Consider the following 22,219-nt stretch of genomic DNA (forward strand, 5'->3'; position numbering starts at 1 on the left):
AGATTGCACTGGCTTTTAGTGCTGCAGCCTTGGGGTTTAGTTGGCCTCTGGGAACCATGCCAATGCTGACTGTACTAAAAAAAACTCTTGGCTGAGGGAGTGGGAATGTAACTTGAGCAAGACACTCTCCACTATAATCAAATTCTAGCCCAGATAGTTGGGACTGCAGTTGCCTCCTCTGCTGTTCCCATGGTCATAGTCAGACATAAATGACTACCATACATACCCATACACAAAGTGTGTGACAATGAGTTTGCATTCACATAAATTTGAAATCTACTATCTTGTAGCTTATCATCTGACACAACCACATTCTTATCTTGCATTAATATAACAAGTTCATTATCAGCAGAGTAACACACATCCAACAATGTCAAATTAAACTCTAGCAAAACAATATCGTCTCCAGTCCACTGTCTCCCCATCTTCATTCTCAAACACTTTACATATTCAGGCAAGTTTTATTTCAAAATGGGAAAATGAAATGACATCTTTTTTATATTACATATGTATATGACACACACATCACAATGCATCCTTCATTTCAACACACACAGGCACACATACATGCGGATGTGCACACACACACACACACACACGCAAACACACATGCACATACAATGCATGATGTTATTTTTTTTTTAGAAAGCTAAGTGCATGTTTCTCTTTCAGTTATGACAGCAAATTGTCTCTCAAATACATACCCAAGAGGATTCACACACACACACACACACACACACACACACACATCGACTTCCTAACACTATATGTTCTGCAGGAACACAGCCTTTTCATCTCTCAGAAACATTCTGATGATTTTGGAGCAGGGTTCCTGTAGTCTTCCCACTTGTTTCTCCAGTGCAGCTTTGAAATCCTCTTTTACGCCTTTATTCACTCCACGTGTCACTGTCCGCTGTCTGCAAGCACACACACATTTAAGCATTTCTCTTCTTTAATCTTCAGCTGGTTTACTGATTCAAGATGTTTCATGCATACTACATCTGAATCAAAGCCCTTGAAATTGCATGTCATAATAAAAACAAAATGGGGAAGAAAAAGACAAACAAGTAGCTTAAAAAATCACTTTGCAGTGATGAAAGAAAAAACAACTCACAAAGTGAAGGTAAATCTGAAAGAGCTATCTTCACACTCTAGATGCATCCTTTTCCCCTCAAACAGTGAAACTTGCAAATCTGATATGATAGGACTTGTTCAAAAAGATTACTCACTGTGCCAACTGCTTGGTACTAACAGGCAGAATGTCCAGGTTGACTCCGCCCCCTTCAACAGTGTCCAGAAATGCAAACTCTTCCAAGATATCCACAACTGGACTTCAGTTAAGATCAATAATCATTATCCCCAAGCATTCAGAGATAAATATATTTAACATTCCCATCACTGAGCCATTCATGGAGATCACTCAGTAAATCAATCCCTTGAATTATGTCCCCAGCACTATACTCCCTAACATTCATCACACCCTGTTTCTCCTCTTTAAAATGACAGGATTAACTGTATCATTAAGGATTTTTCCCATTTACACTCATGTGAAAATATTTACGAAGAAGAATCACACAAACACTCCACATTCATTCTGGTTTCAACATCAGAACTATGTTAAAAGATCAAACATGGTCATTCCAGCTTAACATCAAAACTGTTGTGTAAGAGATACAGGTTCTGCTTGGGTCTGAACAGGTGACAGAGATTAATATAATAAATATCAGCATGAAAGAAGTGCACTGATCATTTGCGCCTGTTTCTGAATCCTGTCTAATTGCAGGTTTTTCATCACAGCCTTTTGTCCTAACCACAAAATGGCAAATGACAATCCATTACAATTTTTTCCTTGCTAAATACACTCCACCCTTTCCAACACATGCTCATTTATATACAGACAGCTACGGACAAAAAAAAAAAAAAAAAAAGTGTATAAGGAGGAAGAAAATGTCAAGGATTCATTTTCCCCCCAGCAAAGTTTACCTGCTTTAATTCATTCAACCCTAGGGAGTTTACAGCCTCAACACTCTTCCCTGCCATGTTAATGCCAAAAAAGAAACAAACAAAAAAACAAAAAAAACAAAAACAAAAACAACACAGGAAATATACTGCAATCAACCATTTCCCTCACAAATTGACATGCATGGAAACAGCTGGAAGTACTGTAAAAGTTAGTTCCCTTCGCTTGCAACTAGTTTCTGCATATGTAGAAACATAGAAACCATTTTTTTTAAACAACGTTCAATGCCAGAGCATTGCTCGGGCGCAGGTCTGAATGAGTTAAAACCTAATTCTGTCAGTTACTGAAAATGTTCTCAAGACAACTGCCTGCTTGAGTGAGGTTATATACATATCAATTCATTTTCACAGGTTCATACTTGGCCCGTTTACAAATCATAATTCCCATCTGCAGAACAACAGGGAGAACTGCCCCGTTTCAGTCCAATATCAGTCCTTTAACTGCACAGTCATATACAACAATCCACATGAATCTGATGCCTACTAAAGGATCATCATGATATTAGACCATTGTCTGAAAAACCTTGTGCCTTGTATGGGAAGTGGATAATGTACTGAACTGATTTTGACAAGTATCCCATCCTCACAAGGATTACTTTTTCTTTGGCATATATGGGCTGCAAATCACAGGGGGTTCAGGCACTACCAGGTATGCACTTCTGTTGACCTAGGTGACTGAAGTAGGTAGGACCACTTAAATTTTTAACTTCAACATATCTAAAAACTAATTACACCATTGGAAAGAACATAAAAAACTAAGTTCACATGCAAATTTTCATTGCATTATACCCAGTAGTTTAAAAAAAAACAAACTGGCATCTAAAAATGTGCAAAAATGATGCGTTTTGACAGATTTAACAAATTGCTATTTTTAGACTGTCATAAAATTTTAAGATGAAGACTTACCACATTGTTCTTTGCTGTACTTGGTACCATCAATACCAAGTTTATGCTCAATTTTTTTCTGGCCTACTCAAGAACATGCTTAGAGAGAGACAGTGCCTCCAAAATAGCAAAATAATCAGTTTTGTCAAGTGTCGAATGGCCTGATTTCAGTGATAACATGCTGACTTATAATGTTGATATCTCAGAAAGTTTTCATGCTACAAAAACATTTCAAATATGTGCATGTTCAGAAAAATCATGTAGAATACAGTTTTTTTGAAGACTTAATGCTATCAGAAATGCAAATAACAATGAAAACAGTCACAAAGTATATGGTTTTTAGTAACAAATGAGCAAGTTTTTTTACAATCATGATGATACTATGCTGTCAGATATCACCAGAGTAATTGTAAATATGCATATTTGACATAACAGAAGTCCAGTCATTTCAGCATCCTTGATTTGCAGTTCCCTTTCTTTTTCACTCAGTTTTGCTTTAAGAAATGACACCTCCTTTGTCGTTGTTCTTAGTTCCTGTGTGATAATGTCCTCATTTTTTTCTTTGCTGCATGCTGGCTCTGGGTCTGAAGTAGGAGGTAGCTGTTTGACAGTTTTTTGCTTCTTCCTGCTGTCTCTGATGACCTCTGCACTTTCAAACGGAAGTTAAAAAAAAACTTGAAGTGCACTCTCTCCCCCTGGTTTACTTCTGTTTTTACGCAGGCGAGCCTCATCTGCTCTGAGCCTCCCCAGTTTTAATTTGAGCTGCTGGGTTGGTGGCAAATCTCTGACCAGGTGTCATTTATGCAATGTTGCATCCTTTATCCTCAATATCCTAGCTAAGTGACATACTTCAGACACAAGACCAATAGGACAACTGAGTAAAGCCTCACAGTCCTCTACAGTTCCTTTCAAAAGATCTGCACGTGTAATTCCAAACTTCTGACAGGAGGGGCCAGGGAAGATGCACGAATCTTTCCTTTCTTGTAAAAAAACATTCAGCACCACTGATCGTTTCACACTTGCTGAATTCCTTAACTATTGACACCACACGTGGAAAGGTACACTCTGGGAACAATTTGTGTAGAAAATGTTCCATTTCCCCCCAGGTTTTGTTTTCTTGATGCTTTAACATATTTAACTGCATCAAGAGTTTGTTGCTGAATGGAACCTTGGGTGCTGATGGTGGTCTTCCTCGTCCACTGTGTGCAACAGTCGCCCTTAAGGCTTTATACTGATCATCATCTGAAATACACAGGCATGAAATTTGAGACAGCTCTAATGCTTTAAAATACTTTTTTTTTCATTTCATGGATGATTTTGCATATATATCATTTATATGTGTGTGTGCATGAGTGTGTGATGAATGTGCACTGATACATGATCTACTAATTTCATTACTACTCCACTGTAATGGTTTCACTTAAACTGATGTAAGTGTTATGTAACAACATATCTTAAACTTATTTCATATTTACTAATCATGTAAGTTATTTATTCTTTACATCATTTACACACACACACACACACAATAACTAATCCATACTCAGGCAACCTAATGTATGCATGCTACATCAGTTCAACAGACACTAACTCTGTGCATACACACTTAGCATATAACATACATATTAATGCGCGCACGCACGCACGCACGCACACATGCACACACACACACAGACGCGTGAAATTGTCTTGGCATTTGACGATCAGAACAGAAGTGGAAAGATACACGTGTTCCCATGCTGTCCGACGTCGGTCACAATATTAAACCATCAATCCGCCCTCACTAACTCAAAACCCTTGTACAACAAAAAATTACTGAATAATCTGACACTTCATCTTCTAGATACAGCTGTCGATTTCGGTAAATTTTCGAATAAAAGATCATAACTGTGCTAAAAAATAACGTGACTGACGAAGCGTTACTGTTCCCAGTTACACATCAACACTGCTGAAGCAAAGTTGTTAGGATTCATCCAAACCCACAAAAATATAAAAAACACTACTTATATTTATTTTCAAAATAAACAAATTGAAAAAAATGTGCTTCTTACAAACCTGTAAGTTGGCGTGTTTTCCATTCTTCAAACGATGATGACGAGTAGACGGAGGCTTCTTCGATCGCCGCCATGGTCGAGCTGCGCTGCGGGATCCGAAATCGGTCACTCGTTTTTCTTCAAAAGCGCGTTCGAGACTCTTTCTTTATAACAAAGCCATGAATTGCACTTGAAAGTGCATAGTTTAAACTTTCTTTTCTTGTAACTTGCTCGTGATTTGAAACACTGGTTTGTATGTTATAGGGTCGCAAACATCAGTCTCACACTTTCGCTGCGACTTTCAGATCAACTTCCTGTGAAAACCCCCAAAATTTCTAGCCAATCAAAACGTGAGAATCCTGGCTTTCCAATGACATGGTTTCTAAATTTATACATGGCCAATCAATGCAGCACGAAGCGATCGAGTGACACACATGATATTCAGCTCGCGCGGCAAGCACGGCGGAGTCTGTCACTGCAGTAAAAATCGACGCGACACCCTTTGTGTTTGAACGCCCGGCGCATACCAGTTTGACTCGAATGATAAAAACAAATACCACAGGAAGATAGATGAAAGAATGAACTTTATTCCAGTATAAGATTGGTGTCATTTAATTAAGTTTGTTAGTGAAACGAGCGAGTTGAAAATGGTCAAATTATGGGTCTGGACTGCGCTGTTAACCACAGCCACAGTGGCCGCGGACCGACCTAACTGAAGTAATCTCCACCCTTAACCCACCAGGTGCCACAACCAGGATTTGAATCCAGCACCCTCCAGAGTTCTAATAAATCTGCTGTTGCACCTGTCATGATGACCATTACAGGGCAAAACAAGAACTGTGCTCTCCAGCCATTCAGGCAAGGATACTGAAGATGTAGGAGAAGAACATGTTGTAGGTGAAGGATCCCTGCTGCTGGATGTGGCGCACAATCCTGAGGAAGAGTGGCTCCTGTTGGGGCCAGTCGTACTGCAGCAGTGTCATCAGGTGGGCCAGGGTCACATCACTGCTCTGGCCTGACCGCATCTTCTCCTGGGGGGATCACACACACATGCACACACACACACACATGCACAGAAACACACACACACACATGCACAGACAAATAAATACACAAACACACATAAAAAACAAACTAAGTCTCAACCCCTGTAAGAAAAATCAACTGTAAATGTACAACTACAAGAAACTGAAAAACAGGCCAATACCAGCAAAATGGTAAAGCTTGGATAAATGTGGCACATGAGCAAAGTACCCTGATATATCTATTTCTGAGAGTAATTGAGTATGGCAATGAACTTGGTGCCTTTGCAAAGCCCTCTACATTAATAAAATCACTCGAGACTCTAACACTTTTCTTGCATGTGTATAGTCATCTTTCTAATCTCTAAAAAAATAATGTCTTTTTTATTAAAATATATGACAGCAACTGGTGTTTGGTTACCTCTGTAAAGCACCAAGCTTACAGTCCAAACTTTGTGCATTCAAATCACACAGACACCCAACATATATACTGGCATTTTCGCTGGCAATCTTAATATGCTCTCATTCTGATGGTATTGTGTAGCATTAGACAGGTCCCTTCCCCCTATTTCCGAGGAAGCTTATCCACGTTGACCATATCAACTAAGGTTGGTGCTGACAGAAAATGTGAAGGTAACAAATATGACAGCTATGAATTCACCATTCTCCATGCTGGAGACAGAAAGGTGACAGGTACACACCAACATAACCAGACAAAATAAAGCCCAAGGGACTGTGTACCTTCAAGCAGGCCACCAGGAGCTGAATGCAGTATGGCAACACTTCCTTCTCAGTGCACTGAAGCATCAACAGATGGCGCCCTGTCCCAGCAGGTGTCTGCAGTTTCTCTGATTGGTCATACTCCGGCATCTCTGACTCAGGGATGCTTTGAACAATGTCCAGGATTAGCTCACAGGCTTTCTGGAAAAAAACACATCTTTCTGGTTAACTCAGGACTACTGGTAATACTTTTCTCAAACTGGCATGGAGTGTGTATCTAACAATATTTCTGAATGAATCTATTAAGCACACACAAACACTCCTTGATACATTTGTACATTGTGGTTTGCACATTTCCTTTTATTTAAATGATTCCAGTTGTTTCATTCAAACCATTCTTTCATAATCCCAATATACAGCTACAAGCTGTGTCAGTACTATGAAGCATTATCAAACATGATCACAAACATGGCTTTGTAGATACTGAAATTATGAATATTCCAACTTACTGCATAATTTCTAAGGCAGTAGAAACAGCTGGCTCTCTGTAGAGCATACCGTGTCTGGGGAGAAAAAAAAGACCAGCAAATTAATTACAGCTTGCATCTTGTGAATATCTAGAATACATTTCAAAATGTCAAAATTGAACAGACTTTAATAATAGCAAAAATAAACAGATGATCAGTGCTTAAATAAATTGTAAAACTGCAGATAGCCATTCCGGTGATGATAAAGATATTTAAGACAGAATCAGGTTTTAGCTCTAAACTGTGTATTGCACTGAATCATATTTCAGTCACAGCAAATTTCTCTGCATGGAATCTGGACTGTCCTCTGCACATCACCACGATCAGGCTATGGCCATTTTTTCTGTCTGCAAATGACTGTTTTTCCATCAAAGGGGATTTTTTTATTTATTTTTTTTTACAGAATATTCTCAGGGACAACTCTGTTGTTGCCATGGGTCTTTTATGTTTATACCGCGTGTGGGAACTCTGTTTACCGTCTCGCATCAAAGACTATGTAAAGAGTAATGGATTTAAAAAAAAACAAAAAAAATCTTTGCTGACACACATTTGCCCAAACACTTCCATTTGGCTCAGCAACAATCCTTCCAGAAGACAGCAAGAATTTTATCATCTGTTCACAAACAACCAGCAAACAAAAGGAAATGGTCAGTCCTTCAAAGAAGAAAGTACTTCCTTCATGCACTCCCTGTTTGGAAAGTAAACTCACCAAGTGATACTGATGAAAGCTTTAGCCAGTATCTGCCCTGATGGGCAATTCTTTAAGCAAAAGTTTAGGGTAGCCATCTTGTTAAATGTTAACTGAGATTTATGTTTGTTGCCTTTATTCATATTTGCATAATCAAGAGTTGTTAATCTTGATTTCATAATCATCTAGGTTCCTAGTATGTTCTTGAAGTCTTAGACAAGAATCTCATCTTTGTTTTCTAGGCACAGTTTGTTGTCCTGTCCACAGTCTACTGACAGTCTCCCAGTTTGGTGTGGTGCTGTCAACGATGTGGACCCCAGAATTTCCCTTTTATTCCTCTTCTTCTTCATCCCTTGCCCGTTCCACATGATAGTCTATGTGATGTCTTCTTATACCTGTAACTCTGCCACTACAGTTGGTAGTGGAGTACGAGAGAGTGATTTGTGACTCAGCCGTACTACTTCCCATGTCTGGGGAGCAAAACATACCGTAAATAACATTCGTCAAGACATCTGAAGTGAGAAGCAATATGAAAGACACAAACAGGTGTAATCTGATTATTTTTGTATCTTGTTTCACATCAGTCTCTGTAAGTATATTCATTTATATATATTTCAACATTTCTTTTTATGTAATCATTCAATTTAATTATTACTAACTCAAACAATGAAATAAAACCTGGTTAATTCACACTCGATTTTCTCTGCATGAAAGGATAGGTCCTTTTCCAGCAAGGAAGTTCATGACAGTCTTAACAAAAGAAAGAAGTGGCCATCACTGTCATCAGCATACCTTCATTTTTCCTGTTGCTGCATCAATGCAGTTCTGTAACTGGGGGGCTGCTTCCTGGAAATTACCCTGCACACACACACATGCATGCACACACACACACACACATACACACAGAGTACACATGCATAACTATATGATTAACCTAAAGCAGCCAATGCATAATGTAACACTGAACAATCATTACGAAAAACAGTTAGTTCATTTATGTATTTTAAAGAACAGGTTTCTTTTTGCTTTCATTTATTTTACATTGGTTTATATTTGTGTGTGAGTTCATGTTTTCTGTTGAATCCTTACTGTCTGTTATTTTCTTTTGACTTGAACTAGTTCTGTAATGATTTGTCAATAAATACCTATATTATCTGTCGTTCATGAAGAAATAAATCTGAAAAAACAAATACAAACGGGCACAGGACATTTTCTTCACGCAAAACAATTACAACAAGAAACAGAAACAGTAACCTGACAGAAACAATCAGCTACCTGATAAAAGAAATAATCAGCCACCTGATATACAGAAACAATCAGCTGACAGAAACAATCAACTACCTGACAGACATGACAGAAACAACCAGTTACCTGATAGAGAGAAACATCAATCTGTAGATGGGTGATCCAGGCCCATGTCTCCTTTTTCCATGTGGCGCACAGCGTCATGAAGTCTGGAAAAAAAAAGAAAAAAAAAAAAAAGAAAAAAAAAAGAAAAAAAAAGAGAAAAATTCAGGAAGTTTACAATCATTTTTACTGGGATTTTAACAACTCATGCCTTAGTGCTGTGTCAGGATTGAACAGCTACACAAGGTCCATTTCCTTTGAGTAACACACAGGAACTTCAAAATGAGAAGACAAAGCAGACAAGGTGTGGGGGAGGGGGAGACAGAGAGAGGGAGGAAGAAGACAGATACTGATGGTAAGACCTGATATGTGTGTGCAAGTGAGATGGCATGATTGCGTATGCGAGTGTGCGTGCAAGCGTGTGTGGTGCCAGAGAGAGAGAGAGAGAGAGAGAGAGGAATGGAGTGAGTGAGTTAGTGAGTGAGAGAGAGTGTGTGTGTGTTTGTGTGTAAGTGCGTGCGTGCGTGCATGTGTGTGCGCAGTCAACGTTTTCCCTTTCCCTCACACTACCTTTACTTCACTGTCAACCATGTGTTATTTGTAAACTGAATGAAAGGTGCAACAACCAAGTGGTTTAAGCATTTCACTTTAAATCTGTGTTCTGGTTTCTAATCATGGCCACCAGTGCCTGGAGGGTTAAGGGTAGAGACGTTTCTGGTCTTTTATGACAGACCTGCTTGTGCCTGAACCCTTTTGTGTTTTACCGTACGCAGAAGAAAGAATGTGCACGTTGAAGATCCTGTGACCCATGACAGAGTTCGGTGGGTAATGGAAACATGAACATACCCAGCATACACACCTCAGAAAACTGAGAATGGTTTCCTACAGGTTAAAAATGGTCCTGCACCTAAAAGCCCATTCATACATGTCAGTGGATGTACGAGTTGCAGTCCATGAATGCCACAGAAGTAAACACATCACAATGAGTGAATCCTGTCCTGAGCGCTGACCTCTGTGCAGATCCTCCCTGGAGTGAAGCAGCTCGTAACACTTGAGGGCCATGGTGAAGTTGGACAGCAGGGCCTGGGAGTTGGGGATGCTGCTGGACGGCTCAATGTGCACATGGCTGGAGCCCTCAGACTTGTGCTTCTTGCTTCTGTGGCTGACATGACATGACCAAAGGTACCACTGAAGGGTGTCAACATGCAGAAGAACATGGTGTGTATCAACAAAGAGAGACAGGAATGTAAAAACGCATGTCTCATGTGTGGGAGCAACAATGCCTGTTCATGTTTGTTATCTTTTTAAACTGCTTTCTCTATTCTCAGAAACACACACTCTCATATACTCAATAAGCCCATTCACAAAGTCACACTATGCAAATATATAAAATGCAAACAGACAATTTGATCAAATATTGTTTTTATAAATGCTAGAATTTCAGTTCTACCACATTGTGTGCATTTTATCTCCTCAAAAATAAAATATAAATGTCAAAAGTTAAAGAAATGTCATGTAATAGTACACACAACCAGTATCAACACATTATAACAAGCACATTGAAATCTATGCCCAAGATACTCACAATTCACTGACACAATCAAACAAGGAAAGAAAACAAAATAAAAAGCATCCACAACTGTAGCTCTCAGCTTTCAAATATCAGAGCAAAACAAATGAGAATACATGCACTTTGCTCAAGCAAGATGAGAACTTCCACTCAAAATGTGTTGGATACCATTCCAGAACAGACTTGTGCATCTGTGCTTGTGGTGTGGTGTGTGGTGTTGCCTTGCACTGTGTGGTGCAAGTGTGCATGTGTGAGTCTGCATGCAAGTGTCTGCCTCATCCTGATGGGGGCTTTCTTCTTTAGGGATGTTACAAATGTCATCTGAAAACGTATCTAGAAAATCTATGCTGTAGGTTTCATTCCTGACAATGTTCACTCACTGAAGAACATCATCACTGTCATCAGGAAATCCTTCCAGAAGAACTATGGGGGTGTGGGTGCCAGACACATTGCCTGAAACAAAGTCATCAGAAGCTTAACATTAGTGGTGCTTTTTAAGAACACTGTAAATTTTGTGTACATTGTGATGAAAGAGATTCTCTGAAATGGGAAAAAGTATTTTTTGTTAATAATCTTACCAAGAACAAACTTGAGCAGATCTGAGTAAAGATATGAGAAAGTGTTTGAAAAATAATACTGTCTGATAATGAGCAAATTACAATATAACAGTCAGTGTCTTTGAAATGCTTCACTTGCCAATCACATCAGATCATTAAAATGCCTTTTTCACTGTCTTTACCCACTACTGCAGCGAAACAACTATCAAACAGTAAACAATTCAACAACTGAATACAATGAAAAAGACAGATAAACAAAATGCAACAAAGTCATGAAAAAATAAATGATGTGAAAGAAAAGTGATGGTCAAAATGACTAGTCAGAACGAACAGTTTTCAAAATTTTGTATTCAGTGATCCAGGTATCTTCATAACCAGCCAGGCTGTTTCCCAGAAACTGTGTCCGTCAACATACTGAGACAAACAGACTGATTACACTGCACTGTGCTGGAAACATTTTCCACCGTCAAATACCACAGAGCCCAAGTAGTCAATCTGCAAACACATGAGGCAAGTACACACAAAACAGTACTCTGTGTTGTAAACATTTTCCAGATTCAAATATAGACTCAAGCAATCTATCAATACACACAACCATAAGACACCACTCCTCATAGCAAACTTTTCCACAATTCAAATAATGCCCACTCCTTTCCCCCCAAAACAATAGTATACAAGTATCACAATCATTGTTACTTATAGCCCAGCTAACTGCACTGGGCCACGTCAGTGCTGAAATCACTGTCAATACTGATGTCACAGAACCTGAAAAGAAAGAACATAGCACATTATTCTGCCCTAAAACCAGCACTGCAATAACTGAAACTAGTGTCCTAACCTGAAGAGATGTCCATGTCGATGTGACTGACATAGAAGTAGAAGCTTTGCATGAACATGACGACAGCCATGTAGACCACCTGCTTCAAGCCGCTGTCGCTGTGGGTCTGCTTGGCCCGGTTGTACTGAGAGATCAGATAGTGCCACTGGGCCTCTCTGCACCGGGGGGTGGAAAACACCAATCAGTAAACCAATTATATCAATCAATTAATTGGTCAATGGATTTATATCTTATATTTACAAATTCTCTGTTATAAACCAGTGAATAAAAAACATGATATGAAAATCTCACAAGTCAACGTATCACATGTGGAATGAAAGGCATGGAAAAAGAAAAAGAAAACTGGAAAATGTTACAAATCAATCAGTGTTCTCAGTGTGCCTGCTGATAAGCTAATGTTGATCTACAGAAAAAACAACACGGAATGGTTGATTTAACAAGCAGACACACCATCTGATGATAACAATACTACACACAACTGTTGATCTACAGAAAAAAATGTAAGTGATAATTCAAAAAGTAGACAAAGGCACTATATGATCTTAACAATACAATAAACAGAGTTAACAATACAAAAAGCAGTCATGAAAAAAAAAGATAAATCAAAACTAAAAACATGAAATAAATCAGTGAAACCAACCATATCCCACGAGTTAAATTAACATATCCAAATGCCTGACAACCAAGCCCACAGCCAGCACCTGGACTTGTTGAAGATGTCATGCTCAAACTCCCAGCCCAGCTGCTGGCCCACCAGAAGCAGCAGTCTGAACAGACTGCCCCATGGGTCGATGACCTGGTTCTCTCGCTCCAACAGCCCCGCAACAGGCGGGAGGCGATTCAGGGAGGCTTTACTTGGGGATAACAGATCTAAAAAACAAAAAAGAGGAGTTCTCTTTAACCTGTGGAGACAGTGGGCACCCCCAGTATAAAGACAGCTCTACTTGTACATAGCTGTGCAAGGGGTGAGATTTTGACACAAAGATTGCAAGGAAAAGCTAATACACTGGCTGCAGTTTGCATCAGTTTGAAATATTACAGCACATGATGCCATGATATATTGAAATATTACAGCACATGATGCCATGATATATTGAAATATTACAGCACATGATGCCATGATATATTGAAATATTACAGCACATGGTGCCATGATATATTGAAATATTACAGCACATGATGCCATGATATATTGAAATGTTACAGCACATGATGCCATGATATATTGAAATACTACAGCACATGATGCCATGATATATTGAAATACTACAGCACATGATGCCATGATATAATGAAATGTTACAGCACATGATGCCATGATATATTGAAATGTTACAGCACATGATGCCATGATATATTGAAATGTTACAGCATATGATGCCAACTTAGCAAGATACATTATGGCATGTGATGAAATGAAACATTACTGCATAAGTATGAAGCCATGAAATGTTACAAAATATGCCATAAAACATTACCATGATGATGCCATGAAACATTACATGAAAAATTAGTGTATGATGAAATGAAACATGATTTATGATGCATTGAAAAATTACAGTACAGCATGACAGATAAAAGAGTATATGATGCCATAAATGTTATTTGATGCCATAAAAAGTTGGTGTACAATGTTACATTATATGATGCATGAAACATAGAATAAGACTCAAAAGAAACATTACAGTATATCATGCCATGAAATGTTTGAATGAAATGTTATAGTATATGAATCCAAGATTGTTCAGATCTCCTAGGTCAATATATGTACAGACTTGCTTGTGCCTGAACCCCCTTCGTGTGTATATGCAAGCAGAAGATCAAATACGCACATTAAAGATCCTGTAATCCATGTCAGTGTTCAGTGGGTTACAGAAACAAGAACATACCTAGCATGCACACCCCTGAAAACGGAGTATGGCTGCCTACATGGCGGGGTAAAAGCAATTATGCACGTAAAAACCCACTCGTGTACATATGAGTGAACTTATGAGTTGCAGCCCACGAAGAAGAAGAAGAAAAGGAAGAAGAATCCAAGCAACATTACAGCATATGATGCAACAGTGTATGATACCATGAAACATTACAGCGTATCATGCCATGAAACATTACAGTATATCATGCCATGAAATCAGCATGAAACATCACAGTACATAATGCCATGAAATGACAGCATGAAATGTTACAGCATATGAGGAAATCAAATGTAACAGTGTATGATGCAATGAAACATTACACTACAGTGTATGATGCCATGAAATCAGCATGAAACATCACAGTACAAAAAGCCATGAAATGATAGCATGAAATGTTACAGCATATGATACAATCAAATGTAACAGTATATGATGCAATGAAACATTACAGTATGTATGAAACCATGAAACATCTGCACAGAAGGTTACAGTATATGATGTAATGAAATGTTAGAATGAAATGTTACAGTATGTGCAACACTACAACATATGATGCCATGAAACATCAGCATGTACTTTTACTGCATACAATTTTATGAAATGTTACAGTCCATGATATCATGAAGCATTAGAGTATATGATGCCATGAAATGTTAGCATGAAATGTTACAGTATATGGTACCATGAAATTAGCATGGAACAATACAGTACATGATGCTAGAAAGTGCTAGCATGAAATGTTACAGTATATAATGAAATAAAATGTCACTGTATAATCATCCCATGAGATGTTACAGTATGTGATGCCAAGAAAACCTAAGCATGAAACATTACAGCATGATGCCATGAAATATTAACATGAAATATTACTGTGGCCGTGAACCGAGTGGTTACTGAAGGGGGTACGGCACAAAAGACTTAACTAATTGATTGATTGAATAAAAGGATAGACAAGATCCCACGCACAGGCCAGGGACATATAGAGGCCAGTCACAAATGGGTTTTTCTATTGTTTTATTTACAATAGTTACATGGAGAAAAACTAAGAGAAGAAGATATCTAGGAGAACTAAGAGAAGAAGAAGACTAGAAGAGAAATAGTCTAACTGAAGACAGTGCCTGGAATGACACAAACAAATGTCATTAGCACAACATGTCGACACAAGTGAATAGTAAAGCACATGTATACATGGAAAGACTATCACTCGGGTTTGGGATACGCAACAACATAATGTGCCCGCGACACAGCAAGAGAGAGAGAGCAGGCTCTGGTCAGATGACTGACCAGGTATGAAATGACCACTCATCATTCACTGTGCCAATTTATGCAAGTTTAGCGGACCGCAAAGTGCGTCACGTGTGCTTGCAAGCAGATCGTCACTAATCACGGAGAATCCGATGACAATTGTGTTTGTTTAAAGGTGTTCAGTGATAGATTTCTAAATGATTCCTGAACCGATTTACGTCGGATAAGTTGCAAAAGAAAGAGCTCAACACCTACTTTATAATGAGTATAAAATGAAGTGTTGGTTATTTAAGATAAATTTATAATCTTAATTTAAGTCACCTGAACAGGGTCAGTTTTAACGAGCTCATCACTGAAAATTACAAACTGCGTTAGATCAGTTTAACGTAGGCGAACATAAATGGAATAGATTTAAAGATGGAATTAAGACGAGTCTGCCAGTATATAATACTAGTAGTTTACTGATCTGACAAGAGAGTTATTAATTAATTACGGTGGAACAGAAACACAAGTTTGCTCTCAGCCAATGACGTACCACAACGCGACACTGGTCAAGCCGTCAGCAGGTGGCCTGGCGAGGAGGACAAAATGATGTAAGCGGAGTGACGTCACACATTCTGTGCGCGGGTTATGAGGGAAAACTGTCGTCTGCTGTGGCTTGTGCGTGAATAGTGTTGGAGCAAGCATAGCGCGCTTGGTCACATTACAGTATGTGAAAACTGAAAGGTTACAATATAATTATGATGCCATGAAATGTTACAGTATGTGTGCCATGAAATGATAGCATGAAAACTGAAACAAACTGCAAGGAAATATTGCAGTATATGCTGCCAATGAGAAGTTACAAAACGATTCAGTATTTTTCATATGATCAACCACATCTCAAAGGTGACAATCAAATTCTGCAGTGATGAGATGTGTGTCTACTCTAGACAAGTGTATACTACCTGGGCGACTTTCCTTCACTCACCTCCACCCCCAGTGGTGCCATCCCCAGTGCCGGGCTGTGTGATGTAGTTGATGTAGAACTCTATGGCCAGCTGCAGCCAGAAGTACAGCTGCGGGGGGGTCAGGGTGATCCGTGACCCTCTTTGCAGCACTAGGGGCATCACGTCACACACTGAAACCAGTTCACCGTCATCAACAACAATGTCACAACATGAAATCAGAACAAAACATCATTATATTTCCTGACTGCCAAAACATGACAAACACAGCAGCCAAGTGATGAAAGCACTGGACTTTCGATGTGAGGGTCTTGGGTTTGAATCCCAGTCATGACATCTGGTCCGTTAATAGCGGAGAATTTGTTCGATCTCAAAGGTCAACAGATGTTCTAATCCCCCTTCATGTGTATATGCATGCAAAAGATCAAATGCATACATTAAAGATCCTGCAATCCAAGTCAACATTCAGTCAGTTATGGAAAAAAGAATATACCCAGCTTGCATACTCCTGAAAATGGAGTATGGCTGCCAAATATGGTGGGGAAAAAAATGGTTATGCAAGTGAAAACCCACTGGCAGATATATAACAATATATATGAGTGAACATGGGAATTACAGCTCACAAATGCAGAGTCTGTTTCAGTCATTTTCACTGAATAACAACTCTGTCTCAGTCTTTACAGACAGGGTCAAATGAAGGAGTGAAAATTAAAGGAAATGGATTGACTGTAAGGAGAACTGAAAATTAGTTGTAACAAAAGTGAAACTTGGTGGTAAGCATCTGTACTCATTTCACTAATCAAGGCCCAATGCAGCATACCTAACAGGTCAATTGTAAACAAAAATATGAATAAAAAGAAAATTACCTCCATGGGCACATCAGTTGTCACTAAAAACAATTTGCTCAGATGTAAAATTTTGTGAAAAACTTAGACTATGATGACATAATCCAAATATGGAACAGAATAAGAAAATGACAAAGATGATTAAAGAAAGTCCTGTGGTAGTACAATACAAACATCCACCGCCAGCCTTCACTTTTTACCCCAGTATCAGTATCAGTAACTCAAGGAGGCGTCACTGCATTCAGACTGATGCCTGACCAGCAGCGTAACCCAACACGCTTACCTCACTCAGTGTCACTCAATGTGCTTTTGATTTCCAGTCATTGTGGATTTTTCTACAGAATTATGATGAACAAGTCTCTTGTTCCTGAGACTGAGAGTGAGAGTTTTATGTGTGCAAAGCATATGGTGCACACTGGACTTCAGTTTATATTTATCATCAAAAACTAGCATTCAGATCATAACTCAAGATGTAGTGGGGAGGGAGGATATAATGGAAAGTACAGTGTAATAATCCTGGTCTGTGCATGACTCAAATCGAGAACCCTTGCCTCCTAAACGTATGCTCAATCCATGGGCCAGTGATACCCAAATGTTTCCAGTCATAAAAAAGGCAAATATGTGTGTGGTCAAAAACTGAAGGCCAACTGAATGAACGATACACTTCAGTCATTTAGTTCCTCACCAAATAGTTTCCTGTAGCAGTTGACAGGAGGCATGCTGGGCACTCGAGACTCCTCTGATCTTAACAGTTCCACCAGTCTCAGCTGAAATCAAGTGTGTAAAACTGAAGCATCACCACAAAACTTCTAGAAAGAGAGAATCCAGAAATGCACCCAGACAGAGATATATCTAATTGGACAATGTGAACAAAAACCAAATTACCATCTAAAACTTTTTTTAAAAAGAAATAATAAAAAAAAGAAAGAAATGAAATGATGAGATTTCAGAAAAAATAACAAGAAAAACAAATTAAAATAAAGAGAAACAGAATGAAAATCAATGTGAATCCAGATGAAACAGATGTGGATCAAAGGGTGATGTGTGTGAGCAATTTCAGGATTCCCATTAAGAGCATTCTATGTTTGTATCACCAATTTCTGATTAACGTGACATGAACTTTCCTTCATGCTGAATAAATTTCTTGGTTCCACACAAGAAAGCATGGTTCAACAACCTGTCTTGAATTCCCCCTCCCCTCCACTTCCTGTTCCCTTTCCAAAGTGATACACAGTGTGAGAAGTATGTGTATGGACACATACATACACACACACACACTCACACATGTACAGTCATGGGTTACAGGTATGGTGGTCAGATACTGAGACAGCTGGATTCTTCCCAAGTTCGATTCCCATCACATCTGGTAGGTTAAGGGTGTAGATTTTTCCCATCTCACAGGTCAATATATGTGCAGACCTGCTAGTGCTTAAACCCCCTTCTTGTGTATATGTACGCAGAAGATCAAATACCCACATTAAAGATCCCATAAACAATTTCAGCATTTGATGGGTTAAGGAAACAAGAACATAACTAGCATGCACACCCATGGCTGCCTACATGGTGGGTTAATAATCAGTCATTCATATAGTTACATGTCTGTTTCAGTGTGTGTGTGTGTGTGTGTGTGTGTGTGTGTGTGTGTGTGTGTGACTGAAACTTAATGATGAGTGCCAAAAGGTAGCTCTCTCAGTTGGCTCCACCAGGTAGACAGCCTGTTTTGCAAAAGCTCTATGTTTGTAAAGTGCTTGGAGCTTGTTCTCTGACCAAGGATAGATGCTATCCATATCATCATCATAAGATTATGCATGCAAACACACCTGCATGCACACAAACACACACACTATTCCTGTATCCAAACGCTTACCCCATGTTCTTGCACCAAGCTGGGGAAGTTTCTCATCGCCAACAAAAGCAGGCGACATCGCTCCAAAGTGTTGGAGATCTTCTCTGCCACAGTCAGCAGCATCTGGCACTGGACTTGGGTGGGAATGGCGGCAAAAATGTCTGGGCCACAAAACACACATCAGCACAGGGAATGGGGAACAGTGCAAGAGGTAATACTAATAGTGAGCAGCAGGGAGGGATTAAAAAAGAAAGAAATTAACCTAAAGATTTCTTGCTTTTCTCTCTTCCCCTGATGTCTGCTGCACTTCATGTTAGAGATGTAGGCAAAATGACGCTGACTTTTCTTTCCACATTTTTTTTTATAGGCCTTTTTTTGGTGACATATCAAGGGCTGAGCAACTTTTTTTTCTTCTTTTCAGAGTCTATTGCAAACACTTTTCATCTGTTACGCATATTTAAAACTTTCAAATTTGCCAGTTTCATAATCTTCCTTTCATCTGATTTCAAACAGTGATCTGAAGAATCCCATGCCTGAATGGATGATGAAAAAAAAAAAAAAAAAGAAGAGAGAGAGAGAGAGAGAGAGAGAGAGAGAGAGAGCATCGTGTTTGAAATTTCTTGTCAAGTGTAGCTACAAAGCAGCATGAGTGCATATTATCATAGTCGTGCAAATAAAATTGTGAATAATCACATGATCATTCACACTGAACAATTGGTCTATAAATGAAAGCATCATCGACATCATCATTACTTTTATTATTATAATTTCCTGCCGTTTCAATATGCACTCCACTCCTGCATTTACAAGTTAGCAATCTATGTTCATAAGACCAATGGTATTAATTATTAAAAACTACAACAAAACAGTACAGCAGTCACCACCCAAACCCAATTCTGTATCAGTCAGCCCCTAACCCAATTAACAACACCAGATAGCCCCCTAACCCAATTCACATCACCAGACAGCCCCTAAACCCATTTCACATCACCAGATAGCCCCTAAACCCAATTCACATCACCAGACAGCCCCTAAACCCAATTCACATCACCAGACAGCCCCTAAACCCAATTCACATCACCAGACAGCCCCTAAACCCAATTCACAACACCAGATAGCCCCCTAAACCCAATTCACATCACCAGTCAGCCCCTAAACCCAATTCACATCACCAGACAGCCCCTAAACCCAATTCACATCACCAGATAGCCCCAAATCCAATTCACAACACCAGACAGCCCCAAATCCAATTCACATCACCAGGCAGCCCCCTAACCCAATTCACATCACCAGACAGCCCCTAAACCCAATTCACATCACCAGATAGCCCCTAAACCCAATTCACATCATCAGACAGCCCCTTAACCTAATTCACAACACCAGACAGCCCCTAAACCCAATTCACATCACCAGACAGCCCCTAAACCCAATTCACATCACCAGACAGCCTCTTAACCCAATTCACATCACCAGACAGCCCCTTAACCCAATTCACATCACCAGACAGCCTCTCAACCCAATTCACATCACCAGACAGCCCCTAAACCCAATTCACATCACCAGACAGCCCCTAAACCCAATTCACATCACCAGATAGCCCCTAAACCCAATTCACATCACCAGACAGCCCCTAAACCCAATTCACATCACCAGACAGCCCCTTAACCTAATTCACATCACCAGATAGCCCCTAAACCCAATTCACATCACCAGACAGCCCCTTAACCTAATTCACAACACCAGACAGCCCCTAAACCCAATTCACATCACCAGACAGCCCCTTAACCCAATTCACATCACCAGACAGCCCTTAAACCCAATTCACATCACCAGACAGCCCCTTAACCTAATTCACAACACCAGACAGCCCCTAAACCCAATTCACATCACCAGACAGCCCCTTAACCCAATTCACATCACCAGACAGCCCCTAAACCCAATTCACATCACCAGACAGCCCCTTAACCTAATTCACAACACCAGACAGCCCCTAAACCCAATTCACATCACCAGACAGCCCCTTAACCCAATTCACATCACCAGATAGCCCCTAAACCCAATTCACATCACCAGACAGCCCCTAAACCCAATTAACATCACCATATAGCCCCTAAACCCAATTCACATCACCAGACAGCCCCTTAACCTAATTCACAAGACCAGACAGCCCCTTAACCTAATTCACAACACCAGACAGCCCCTAAACCCAATTCACATCACCAGACAGCCCCTTAACCCAATTCACATCACCAGACAGCACAAAATCCAATTCACATCACCAGACAGCCCCTAAACCCAATTCACATCACCAGACAGCCCCAAATCCAATTCACATCACCAGACAGCCCCAAATCCAATTCACATCACCAGGCAGCCCCTTAACCTGATTCACATCACCAGACAGCCCCTAAACCCAAATCACTATACCTGACAGCCCCAAAGTCCAATTCACAACACCAGACAGCCCCAAACCCAATTCACATCACTGGGCAGCCCCCAAAACCCCAAAGGACAGTGACTGACCAGTGAGCAGGGTGTGCCGATGCTCTGTGGAGTCAGTCTGCAGAGCTTCCAGCATGCCCTGCACCTCCTCCCACAGCTGGCGCTCATGGGGAAAACTCCTGAACCTGAAAACACCATTTTCCTCCATTTAGTATGTTCTCCGCTTGTAGCTTTCCTCATTAAGAAAAGGAATTTGTTCCACAGTAGTAGAATTCTGTAAGTATTAACTGATCTTTTCAAAACCAAAATAAGAAAAACAACAACTAGGCTTCCAGTTCAGGAGCACATAAATAGCAAAAGCCACAACTGAAACTGTCAAAGGAGATGCATGCACAACTAAGTTATATTCTTATAAGCCCTTTCATCAGTGTTTTCACCAGTCTCGTTGAGGATGGACCATCAGTCTGTCCAACATGTCCCTGTGAAGTATACATGCTCAGAAGCTGTCACTTGGTCCAACTAGAGTTAGTGGACTTGCAAAACAAAATTTAAATTAATGTACACATATTATCAATTCAGCTGAAATTGATGGATTAGTAAAACAAACTCCAAACTTAAATTTCCATCATTTATCATTTAATGTGACGATCCTTTTAGTTTTCTTTTCCTTTTTTTTTCCCTTGTAATATACCATTCAGAGTTAACTGAACATCTGACTGAGATGGATCTTGGTGGCTATTGACTCTTCAACGCTTCAGGTTTTTACACATAT

General features: G+C 39.6%; 1 protein-coding gene across 1 annotated transcript in view; it reads right to left on the minus strand.

Annotated features, from left to right (window-relative positions):
• Positions 1-660: 660 nt before the first annotated feature.
• LOC143285722 (integrator complex subunit 10-like) overlaps positions 661-22,219 on the minus strand; it is a 23,605-nt gene continuing 2,046 nt past the window's right edge. The window contains exons 3-17 of the mRNA XM_076593128.1: positions 21,529-21,632; positions 19,027-19,166; positions 17,845-17,926; positions 16,338-16,487; positions 12,908-13,076; positions 12,207-12,361; positions 11,192-11,264; positions 10,252-10,403; positions 9,266-9,348; positions 8,687-8,752; positions 7,189-7,242; positions 6,701-6,880; positions 5,806-5,968; positions 1,230-1,326; positions 661-917 (exon numbers count right to left, since the gene is read on the minus strand). Of these exons, the coding sequence (XP_076449243.1) occupies positions 764-917; positions 1,230-1,326; positions 5,806-5,968; positions 6,701-6,880; positions 7,189-7,242; positions 8,687-8,752; positions 9,266-9,348; positions 10,252-10,403; positions 11,192-11,264; positions 12,207-12,361; positions 12,908-13,076; positions 16,338-16,487; positions 17,845-17,926; positions 19,027-19,166; positions 21,529-21,632 (1,822 nt within the window). The 3' untranslated portion in view covers positions 661-763. The remainder of the gene's footprint in view (positions 918-1,229; positions 1,327-5,805; positions 5,969-6,700; positions 6,881-7,188; positions 7,243-8,686; positions 8,753-9,265; positions 9,349-10,251; positions 10,404-11,191; positions 11,265-12,206; positions 12,362-12,907; positions 13,077-16,337; positions 16,488-17,844; positions 17,927-19,026; positions 19,167-21,528; positions 21,633-22,219) is intronic.

This window comes from Babylonia areolata, chromosome 9 (assembly GCF_041734735.1).
Source record: "Babylonia areolata isolate BAREFJ2019XMU chromosome 9, ASM4173473v1, whole genome shotgun sequence".
Lineage (NCBI taxonomy): Eukaryota > Metazoa > Mollusca > Gastropoda > Neogastropoda > Buccinidae > Babylonia > Babylonia areolata.